Here is a 10,168-nt window from a genome sequence, read left to right as displayed (position 1 = left end):
GGGGGCCTGGACTCCTGGGTCTGAGGGAGGAGGCTGGGGGCCTGGACTCCTGGGTCTGAGGGAGGAGGGGCTGGGGGGTCTGGACTCCTGGGTCTGAGGGAGGAGGGACTGGGGGCCTGGACTCCTGGGTCTGAGGGAGGAGGGACTGGGGGCCTGGACTCCTGGGTCTGGGGGAGGAGGGGCTGGGGGTCTAGACTCCTGGGTCTGAGGGAGGAGGGGCTGGGGTCTAGACTCCTGGGTCTGAGGGAGGAGGGGGCCGGGGGTCTGGACTTCTGGGTCTGAGGGAGGAGGGGGCTGGGGTCTGGACTCCTAGGTCTGAGGGAGGAGGGCCCGAGGGCTTGAACTCAGTCCTGAGGGGCTGGGCCCTGAGCTCGGGGACCCCTCACTGCCCCCGCGCTGCAGGGTGTGACTCTGACCGACCTGAAGGAAGCAGAGAAGGTAGCAGGGAAGGCCCCAGAGCCAGAGAAGTCGAGCCTACAGAGCCTGGTGAGGGGGATCAGGTGAGCAGGTGGTGGGTGGTATAAGAGGCCCGTGTCTTCTGACCTCTCTGACCTCCCTGTCCTTCTCCCCCAGGACCCATCTGCGCGACCCCGAATCCCTGGGGTGGAGAACTCTGATGGCCCTGCCCAGAGAGGTGAGGTCTGGTCTCTAGGACATGGTCCTCCTCCTCTAGCCTCCGCATCTCTCCTGCTGCACTGTTTTCCTGGGGGTTGGGCTAGGGGTCCTGACACCGCAGGGAGGGGCCCCTCCCGAGGTTTCTGGGCTGATTCCTGCCCCTCCCCCCAGCAGAGGCGCCTGACGGGCAGGGTCAGGGACCACAGGCCGCCAGGGAGCATCGCAGAGTCGGCAAGGAGTGGAGGGGGCTTGCGGAGGTGAGGGGTGGGTTCCAGGTCCGGGCGGGGTGAGCTGGGCTATGGGTGGGCCTTGGAGGCAGGGTGGTGGGCCAGACTCCCCTCCCGGCATCAGGCTGAACCCCACCTCCGCCCGCAGGGGGAGGAGGCGGAGCTGGCCGACCGCAGCCCAGAGTCCAGGTACAGGGTGGGCTGGGAAGGGTTTGGGCTTGTCTGCCGGGCCGCAGAGAGCCCCGCTGACGCCCCGCCCGCCTCCACCCCAGCACTTCGGAGGGCGGCCCCTCACCTCGCAGGCAGCGGGACCCGGAGCCGGCATCGGACGAACCCGATGGAGGCTTCAGGAAGGTTCGCAGCTCCACCCCATCATCGATCCAGCTGACCAGCAGTCGGCCTGTCTGCCTGCCCTTCCGCCCTCTGTGGTTCTGCCTGCCGCAACCCCACGCCCCGCCCTTCCTGGCGGCCTCCCTGAGCTGCGTGTGGGTCGCTGAGCTGCGTGTGGCTGGCAAGCCTGACCCTGTGCCCCCTTCCCCCTGCCCCCCCCCCAGCTGTATTCAGAGCTGCGCAGTGAGAATGAGAGGCTTCGGGAGGCCCTGACCGAGACCACGCTGCGCCTGGCACAGCTCAAGGTGGAGCTAGAGCGCGCCACGCAGGTGAGGTGCTGAGGCCCCGGAGGTTTTCCCGCGCTGGCTCAGGTGTGCCTGTGCGGGGGCTCAGGACCGCTGGGCTGGGGAGTAAGAGCAACCGGGGTGGGGGGCAGGGCCTGCGGCGCGTGCTGGGACCCGTGGGGGTGGGGCTGGATGCGGAGAGAGAGGGCCCAAGAGCCTGGACGGCTGTCCCTCTCCCTGTGCCGGTGTCCTCCCTCCCGGTCTTTGTGGTTTGGGCGTTTGAGCCTTGTGTTTCCTCTTGTTCTCACCAGAGACAGGAGCGCTTTGCAGAGAGACCAGCCCTTCTGGAGCTGGAGAGATTCGTGAGTAGGAGCACCTGGGGTGGGGGCCCATGTGTCCCCAGCCTTACATACCATGTGGGTCTGAAGAGGGCCCTCTGCCCTCTCCCCACCCTTCCCAGCCTTACATGACTGCTGCCGCCCCCCCCCCCCCCCCCCCCCCCAGCCCCTGGGCCTCACATCTCCCATTTATTCCAGGAGCGCAGGGCCCTGGAGCGAAAGGCAGCCGAGCTCGAGGAGGAGCTAAAGGTGAATACTAAGGGGGCGCTGTGGGCAGGGGCTTCCACAGGCCCAGGGCTGCCCGACTGACCCATCCCGTCCCCTCCCCTCCCACAGGCCCTGTCCGACCTCCGGGCTGACAACCAGAGGCTCAAGGATGAGAACGCAGCCCTGATCCGTGTCATCAGCAAACTCTCTAAGTGACTCTGGAGGAGGACGTTCCCCCGTACCCGTATTTATACAGCTGCTTCTGCCACACGCATCCCTTCCCCGGTGTGAGCACGAGTGACAGGGCTCCCAGGGGCTCTCGGAGAAGCCATAGCCTCCCTTCGGGGCCTCCAGACTGTGAGGGGAGTACAGAGTCCCCAGGAGCCAAGGGGGGCCCCCTGAGGCCAGGATGGAGGCGAGAGGCCGAGCCAGGTAGGGAGATGTTGCTGAGGGGGGGCTCGGGGCTGGAGGTGGGACCAGGGAGGAACAGAGGACCAGGAAGTGCCAGGACCAGTAGCCAGGACCAGAGTGGCCGCCGGAGGTCCCCCTCTCACGTGTGATGCCACCCCCATCACCCCTCCCGTTCCTGAACAGGGATCCGAGAATGTGCCAAGAGTCCCGCCCACTCGGCCAGGTGGGCCTGTATATAGGGTCCGTGTGCAATAGGGAGGGATGTCTCTATTTTTTGCTGCCCCCTCCCCGCCCACTGTCAGGGGCAGGGGGAGAAGATATTTTCGAGACAAAGCACAGGCACCACAAATAAAAGTCGTGAAGTTGCCACACAGTGACTGTGTCCCTGGCGGGGGGGGTGGGGGTGGGGGGCAGCGCTTCCGTGTTCATCTGTGCTCGTCCGTGGGGGTGGGGTGCCAGGGGGTTGCGGGGGGGAGGCTTTCAAGGCAGTGGCCAGCTGGAGCCGTGGCCTCGAACCAGGGCTGACAAGGTCCCCCTGGTCCCTGAGTAGCCTGGGGCTGGGCAGGAACGGTCAGCTGGCTCAGAGGCCAGGGCTCCTGTCAGGCTTGGAGCTCAGCTCTTACCCAGTGGTTTTGAAACAAATTTGAGCCAGTTGCCAACATGTAAAATCTGGGGTCATTTTTAAAAACCCTAGAGTTTTGGCTTTTCTGGAAACAGGACTGGGATGGTAGGAGCTCTTCAGTCCGGTGCCGGCACGGGGGGTGGGGCTGGGTTGGAGGAGGGGGCGTGCTTTCATTCCCGGTCATGTTCTCCTTTCTAGGCCCCGTCCTACCTCCTGGTGGTTCCGTAGTGAGGGGAGTGGTAAGGGCCTGACACGTGGGAGGAGGGCAGGCCTGCCGTGAGGAAAGGAGGGGGGTCTCAGGCAGCGGAGCTGGGGACAGGAGGCGGGGCGTCCGTGTGTGTGCGGGGTCCGTAGCAGCCGCTGAGTCAGCGCCCCGGAAAGCCGGCACAGGCAGGGACTCGCAGGTGTCAGGGGAGGAGCCATGAGGTGTTTAAGGGAACCGCAGGGACGGTCCGTCGGGCGGAGGTGTACTTGAACTGTGGAGGTGCAGGAAGCAGCCGGTGCAGCCAGAGAACGAGGAGGGGGGCGGTTGGAGAGGCGAGGGCAAGGCCTCGAACGGTGAGGTGGGACCTAGGTTTTAACAGGTCCCGTTGGCTGCTGCCTTGACAACAGTCCGGGGGATGACAGTAAGGGACAGAAACGGGGAGCCCCGCTGCCATGAGCCCAGCGAGGAGTGGGGGTGTCTGGAAATGGCGAGACCCCGTGAGACTCTGAATAGTGGAGGGGACAGCAGCCTGCAGGGCCCGACAGGCTGCGCTGGGCTGGGATAGGGCTCGGGCCTGCCTGGGTCAGCCCTGGAGCTTGGACTCCCGCTGGTGGGGGGCAGAGGGGGACAGACTCAGAGCTCCTGCATGCCCAGGACTGGGTCTCATCGCGTCTGATTCTGGAGGGCATCGTGGGGGGGGGGGGTGTTTAGAAGCTAGCAGGAACTGGGAGTGCAGAGGCTTGGCAGTGGGCATTGCGGGGACACGGAAGGGGGTCACAGGACGAGGAAGGGCCGTCTTCCTAAAGCTGGGGGAGCAGCCAGTCTGAATGAGTCTGGGATCCAGAGAAAACCCATTCTAACCCAGCCGTGCTCGCTGTCTGGACAATGGGAAAGGTTACCAAGGGCCAGGAGGACAAGGAGCTGGCTGTCCTTGAGGTGGGCAGGCTGTGACCTCCCAGGAGAACAGTGGCCAGGAAGCCCGTGGCACATTCAGGAGGCAGCCCCTTCTTTGTGGCTGGGCCCCTGGCAGGGGGTGGGACAGGGAAGTGGACACGGGGAGGTGGGTGCAGGCTTCCCCCAAGGGGGTATTTGAGCTGCAGCAGGAAGGCTGACTGGCAGTTTACCAGGCAGGAAACCACTGTTCCAGCCCGCAGAAAACATGCACAACCCCAGTGGTTGAGGGGGCTTGGGGGTGTTTGGAGAAGGGCAGGACCAGAGTGCATGGGGTGGGGTAGGGACCAAACCTCTCAGGGCCTTAAACGCTAGGCTCTGGGGCGAGGGGGCCCTTGAGCCAGGGAAGGAGATTGGGTGTTCAGAAGGCCTCTCTGGAGTGGACTGGAGGATGGCCTGCTGGCCCGGAGGGGAAGAGGAAGCCTGAGAAAGAAACCAAAAAAGGTAGGGACATGTAGGTGGGGTGAGGGGCAGGTCGCTGGGCCCCCTGGTGGCCCGGTAGAGAAGGGACAGCAGTTGACAATGCCTGCTCAGAGGAGGCTGTTTATAGACTGGGTGGTGTATCACAATGCACAGGGCACCCGAGTGTGGCCCCCTTCCCTCCCACTCCCGGCCAGTCCGCTCACGCAGGAGGCTCCTCGGGTACGGGGGGAGACCAGAGCCGGAACAGGTCCGGAGCCTTCGCAAGGACTCGACTTCCGTGGGTGGGGGCAGTCTGCAGACTCCGTTCTCCCATGGGGCTGCCTCGAAACTTCGAGCGGAGCAGCCGGGGATGGTCAGATAACCTCTGTTTCCAGGTTGCCTTCCACCTTCTTCTTCTGCTTCTCCATCACCGCCTCCAACTCTGACACTTTCTCTTTGTCCTGGAGGGCGGGGTGGAGATCAGAAGCCTGGCCTCCGAGCACTGTGCGCCTTCCCAGACCCGGGACGAGCATCGGCTCACCTCCAGCAGCGCGCGCTGCACCGTGACCTGGCTGTACACGCGTGCCCCCTCCTCCGGGCTCACGGCTCGCAGCTCCTCCTTCTGCAGCGAGAAAAGCTGCGCGCCGGTCAGCACGCCCAACGCATCCACGGTCCTGAGCGAGCAGTGGGGTGGGGGGAGCGGTCAGGTCCCCCAGCCAATCACAGCTTCGGCCCCAGAGCCCCACCAGTCACATCCCTGCTGCCAAACCGTTTGTCCAATCAGCAGCATCCCTCCCCCGCCCCCCCACCAGTGCCCCATAGGGGGAGGCGGGGCGTGTGCCCAGCTTTCCAAACGAGGCCGGAGTTCCCTGGCCACTCCAATCCCAACCCGGACAAACGTGCCAATCATGCAACCAGACCCTCGCTTTAGCCAATCCTGGTTCCCCAGGGTCCAATCAGAACGCGCCCCCTCCTGCGTCCCCATCTCAGGGTCGCCAGCCGGCCACAGGCACTCACCCAGCGCTGAATCCCTTGGCCTGCAGCCAGGCGCAGACCTCGGCGGTGTCCGAGTGCGGGCTGAGCTGTGGCTCCGGCGCGCGGGGACCCGGGGCTGCGCGGCTGGGGCCTGAGCGGCCCTGGGCTAAGCGCGCCTGCAGCTCCTCGTTGACACAGAGCATCTGGGAGAATTTCTCTGCAGGCGGAAAACCGGGAGGGAGCGTGGATTCAGGATGAAGGGTCCTGGGGCCAGAGTCATGATGGGTCGGAAGTCCGCTGACTCTCTCTGAGCCTTGGTTCCCCTGACTGGAAAGCAAGGCTAAGAGCAGCTCCCCCCGGCACTCACCCTTATCTCTGGGGTCCAAGGTGAGGTTATCAGCACTGTCCCAGTGGGGCCGAGACAAGGCAGGAGCCGGGGCTGGCGCTGCTGGGTGAGGGGGAGTACTGTCCTCCTAGAGAGGGGAGTCAGAAGACTGAGTCCCAGCGCCTCCACCTTCCAGAGGTCAATTTCTGAGCCCCCCACCCCTACTACCTCCTCTGCTAGTGCCCTTGGCACCCGATCCTCACACCCCTCCTTCCCTCAAGACGCAGGAGTCTGCCCTGGCTCACCAGGCTGCGGGAAGGGCTTTGGCCGTAGCTTCGCTGGGGCCTCAGGTGGGGTGTTAGGATATTATAGGGCACATATCCTTCCTGCCCTTGCTGGTCCCGAACCTTCCACCACTTGCGCCTGTCATCCAGGACCTGAGGGAGGTAGGAGAGGAGGGGTCACAGCCTGTGTGTGCAGCTAGGGCTGGGCCCACTGCAGCCCCTTTGGCCCTCCACCCCTCTAACCTCCAACACAGCCCGCTGCTTGACCGATAGCTCACTGCTGTTGCGGGCCTGGAAGTCATAATTACACAGGACCCACTTCCCCTCCGGCTCCAGCTGGGGCTCAGCCTCTGGGTCTTGGTGACTGTGGAGAAGAATGAGGGTTGGGGCTAAGAAGGTGGCCAGTCTCACTGCCCTGGGCAGTAGGGTACTGGTGTGAGCTGGGGTTAGAGCCAAGCAGGGGTCAAGGCAGGGGGCCTGGTTAATACTGTTAATAGAGACTTGAGATTGGAATAACACCCTGAATGCATTTTGTTTCTTAAGTACCAGGCACCGTGCTTTAAGCAATGATAGGAGTACTAACATCACCTCCGTTTTATAGATGAGAACATTAAGGCTCAGAGAAAGTCACTTGCTCCCTATCACACGGCTAGAAACAGCTGCTGTTTATTGCGCATCTACTGTGCACTAGGCTCACACTTATGAGAACCCATAGTTACAACACAAACAACGGTCAACTCGTAGTTAACTTCTAGAGCACGGACTGGGTGTCAGGCCCTGTTCAAAGACTTACATGTATTGGCTAATTTGGGTTTTGACCCACCCGTTGGTCTAACCATGAATTTGGACTCCCCTCCCCACTCCCATCCTTTCCTCCTCCACTCACGACCCTGTTATTTTGTTTTACAGGTGTAGGGACGGAAGAACAGGGAGATAGAGAGGCATGATGGTGTCAAGTTCACAGAACAAGAAAGAGGCCTTGGCCAGACTGAGACCCAGGCAGGCTGGCCCCAGGGTCCGTGTCCTGAGTAATGCTGGTCTACTGTGTGGGCCGCCGGGTGTGAAACTGAGCTCTGCCGTGGCGCTCGTAACAGCTCGCCTATAGAACCTCCTAGATTTCTGACTCCTTCAGGAAGGGATTATTTTCCTTTTTTCTGCAAAGAATTGGAGGCTCAGACAAGGGAAGTTAAAAGCTGGGGGTGCCAAGCCCAAGTTTCGGAAGCATGGGGAGCAGGTGAAGTTCTGCAAGATCAGGCAGCTGGGGTTGGGGGGCGGAAGCAGGATGTTGGCTCTAATCCCCCAGTAAGGGGGACCTCAGCCTGGATCAGGCCTACCTGTGCAAAGGAGGGGGGGGTCTTCAGGGCCGCGGCGCCCCCTGTGTGGGGCTGGCAGCTCCCAGCACGCTGTCCCTGCTGAGACTCTCTGCCGGGGCCCTCACCCAGACCCCCTTCTGCTCCTTCAGCTTTGCTGCTTTGTTTTCTTCTTACCCCACAAAGCTTCCCTCACATCTGCCCTCGACTTGCTCAAGGACCCTAGAGTCCTGGCTTCTCCATGGCCCTTCTGTGCCCCCACTGCTTTTTGGAATCATGAACTCAGACCCCCAGCTCTTTCCTCCCCCAGAGACCCAGGAGTCCAGGTCTGAAACCTTAATTTCCCCAATCTTTTAACCTTAGAGGCTCTCTATATGACATTCAGTGGGAACAGAGATAACTGCTTTAGAGCCTTGGGAAAGGGAGGCTCCAGCCTCCCAGTTGTTCCCTCTTTCAGGGCCTAGAAATACTACCACTTCTTAACTTTCCCAGAAACTTGCCCCATGGCTCTTGAAGGCCCAGGTCTTCTCTGGGTCTCCAAGGCCCCAAGCACCAGACTTGAGCTCTTCTTCAAAACCCAAAGGCCCAATCCCCTCAGTCTCTTCCCTCCAGCCCCTGGGGCTCTGTCCTCTTAGGGACCCAGACAGGGAGCTTCCCTGGCCCTGGGTAATCTAACTGCCTTCTCTCAGCCTCTCAGACTTGACCCACTCCCAGCCCACTCCTCCCTCACACCCTGCAATCCGGACCTCCTCCCCTGGACCCCTTAGTCTGGGCCCCACCCCTCCCCCTCCCTTCTCCCTCCCTCTCCCAGCCCCGGCCCTCCCTCACCACCTCACCCACCTGTGAAGAGTCGGGGAGACAGAAGGAAAGACAGGAAAAAGGGGGTGGAGTCAGCGCCAGGAGCCCCCAGGACGCACCCCTCCTCGACCCCACCTGTCCCACCTGGGGGCCGACACTCACCCATTGACAGCGACCTGGGGAGCACTTTGCTGGGGAGAGGAGAGCAGTAGCTCAGGCAGGGCCAGACTTCGGGGTCCCCGGCCCCCTGTATCATCTGGGGGAGTGTGTGACTCCCCACGGAGCTTTAGCCTCACCTGCTGGCGCCGCCGCTCATGCTGCAACTGTCTCTCTACTGGGTCCTCCCAGGCGCGGCCCTGCGGGTCGGTGGCGGGGGGCTCCCAGCCGCTGGAGAACTCAGGACTATATGGGGATCCCTCCTCTGGGGGCAGCTCCAGCCTGCGGCCAAGGGGCTGAGGGCTCGGGGATCCTGGTCTGGCCCCGAGCCCTATTACTAACTACACTAAGGTGTTCCCCATCCTGCAGACTAGGCGCTGTCCGCGCTCTCCTAACCTCTCCGCTTTTTGCCAAGGCCCGCCCCCCCGCATCTAAGCTCCACCCCCGACATCAACTGTACTTGCAAATACACTAATTTCACTCTAATGCTGCGTCCGGCCTCTGAATCTCCTCTCGGATTCTACACACATCCCACCTCCGTCCCCTACGTCCGGCTCTGCTCTCACCCCCTCACCCCCGCCCCCGGAGGCTCGCTGCCTCCAAGCGCAGACAGCACCCCTTTCCCAAGCCTACAGGCCCCTCCTTTCCTGGGCCCCACCCCTCTCCTCTAAGGCCTGCCTTTTTTGTTGCGGTTGGAGCTCTGGTTTGGTGTGAAACGTCTCCTCCCCACGAATGTCTGCCCTTTCCTCCAGTCGGGTCCTGGCCCTTCAGCCTCCAGCTGAGACCAGCATCCCAGCCTCTAAGTCACTGCCCCCCTGCCTCCCAGCCCCCCATCCCTGCCTCACCCCGGGCGGGTCCACGAGTCCCCCAGCGAGGTCCAGAGCGCATTCTCACGTGGGGTGAGGTTGTCCTGCAACAGTGCTACGGCCTCAGACGTCAGGTGCGGCCGCCGCACTTCACTTGCGAATCGGGGGCCGCCCGACGTGTCCACGACCTGCCAGGGGTGCAGGAGTGAGCGGACACTCCATCAACCCTCCCCTCCCCAAAGTTGAGCTCCGATTCCTCCTGCCGCAGAGGGGGGACCGGAGGGCCGAGGGAGGAGGAGCTCACCAGTTGCAGAGGTCCGAAGAGGAAGTGCAGTAGCTCTGGCGACGAGGGGTTGGTGATGTTGCTGCGCAGCCGGGCCTGCGGAACGGGGGAGGTGCCGAGGTTAGCCCACGGGCGGGCAAGCTCGCCATCCCCCTACCCCACGATGGCCCGGGCAGGACACGGTCTCACCAGTAGGCTGAAGGCGTACTTGATTTTCTGAAGCACATCTGTATACTCGGCCTCTGAGGGCGGCTTGGCGCGCAGTGTCAGGAGACCCTCTGCAGGTGGGGGAAGCAGGTGGGGTGCCGTGTGGGGGGGAGGGAGAGGCAGGTGCGGCGCGGCGCGGCGGGGGGGGGCGAGGCAGGCGCGGGGAGGCAGGTGCGGTGCGGTGTTGGGGAGGCAGGTGTGGCGTTGGGGGGAGGCAGGTGCGGTGTTGGGGGGGAGGCAGGTGCGGTGTTGGGGGGGAGGCAGGTGCGCTGTCGGGGGAAGGCAGGTGCGGTGTCGGGGGGAGGCAGGTGCGGTGTGGGGGGGAGGCAGGTGCGGTGTGGGGGGGAGGCAGGTGCGGTGTTGGGGGGAGGCAGGTGCGGTGTTGGGGGGGAGGCAGGTGCAGTGTTGGGGGGAGGCAGGTGCAGTGTTGGG

The 10,168-nt window shown here is 63.3% G+C and overlaps 2 protein-coding genes across 6 annotated transcripts in view; one reads left to right on the top strand and one right to left on the bottom strand.

The window, feature by feature from the left end:
- The window catches only part of PPP1R12C (protein phosphatase 1 regulatory subunit 12C), a 23,161-nt gene extending 20,376 nt beyond the window's left edge, over positions 1-2,785 (top strand). The window contains exons 14-22 of the mRNA XM_025849168.2: positions 403-486; positions 574-634; positions 787-872; positions 991-1,031; positions 1,115-1,196; positions 1,397-1,501; positions 1,768-1,818; positions 1,993-2,043; positions 2,131-2,785. Of these exons, the coding sequence (XP_025704953.2) occupies positions 403-486; positions 574-634; positions 787-872; positions 991-1,031; positions 1,115-1,196; positions 1,397-1,501; positions 1,768-1,818; positions 1,993-2,043; positions 2,131-2,217 (648 nt within the window). The 3' untranslated portion in view covers positions 2,218-2,785. The remainder of the gene's footprint in view (positions 1-402; positions 487-573; positions 635-786; positions 873-990; positions 1,032-1,114; positions 1,197-1,396; positions 1,502-1,767; positions 1,819-1,992; positions 2,044-2,130) is intronic.
- A 1,921-nt stretch (positions 2,786-4,706) lies between these two features.
- The window catches only part of EPS8L1 (EPS8 signaling adaptor L1), an 11,710-nt gene continuing 6,248 nt past the window's right edge, over positions 4,707-10,168 (bottom strand). For 2 of the 5 annotated variants that reach the window (XM_073889311.1, XM_025849169.2), the window contains 11 exons: positions 9,719-9,807; positions 9,551-9,625; positions 9,286-9,434; positions 8,581-8,722; positions 8,447-8,475; positions 6,420-6,540; positions 6,198-6,329; positions 5,935-6,040; positions 5,610-5,784; positions 5,134-5,266; positions 4,707-5,053 (listed from right to left, as the gene is read on the bottom strand). In XM_073889311.1, coding sequence (XP_073745412.1) covers positions 4,967-5,053; positions 5,134-5,266; positions 5,610-5,784; positions 5,935-6,040; positions 6,198-6,329; positions 6,420-6,540; positions 8,447-8,475; positions 8,581-8,722; positions 9,286-9,434; positions 9,551-9,625; positions 9,719-9,807 — 1,238 coding nt within the window. In that variant the 3' untranslated portion in view covers positions 4,707-4,966. Of the gene's footprint in view, positions 5,054-5,133; positions 5,267-5,609; positions 5,785-5,934; positions 6,041-6,197; positions 6,330-6,419; positions 6,541-8,446; positions 8,723-9,285; positions 9,435-9,550; positions 9,626-9,718; positions 9,808-10,168 lie in introns of those variants that run through there. The other 3 variants (XM_073889310.1, XM_073889309.1, XM_073889312.1) reach the window with 2 other exon arrangements.

The sequence above is a fragment of the Callorhinus ursinus genome, unplaced genomic scaffold (assembly GCF_003265705.2).
Source record: "Callorhinus ursinus isolate GAN/ISIS: 27379988/994484 unplaced genomic scaffold, GSC_fseal_2.0 scaffold106, whole genome shotgun sequence".
In the NCBI taxonomy this organism is placed as follows: domain Eukaryota; kingdom Metazoa; phylum Chordata; class Mammalia; order Carnivora; family Otariidae; genus Callorhinus; species Callorhinus ursinus.
Note: the sequence above shows the minus strand (reverse complement) of the source record. Positions and strands in the feature narration are given on the sequence as shown.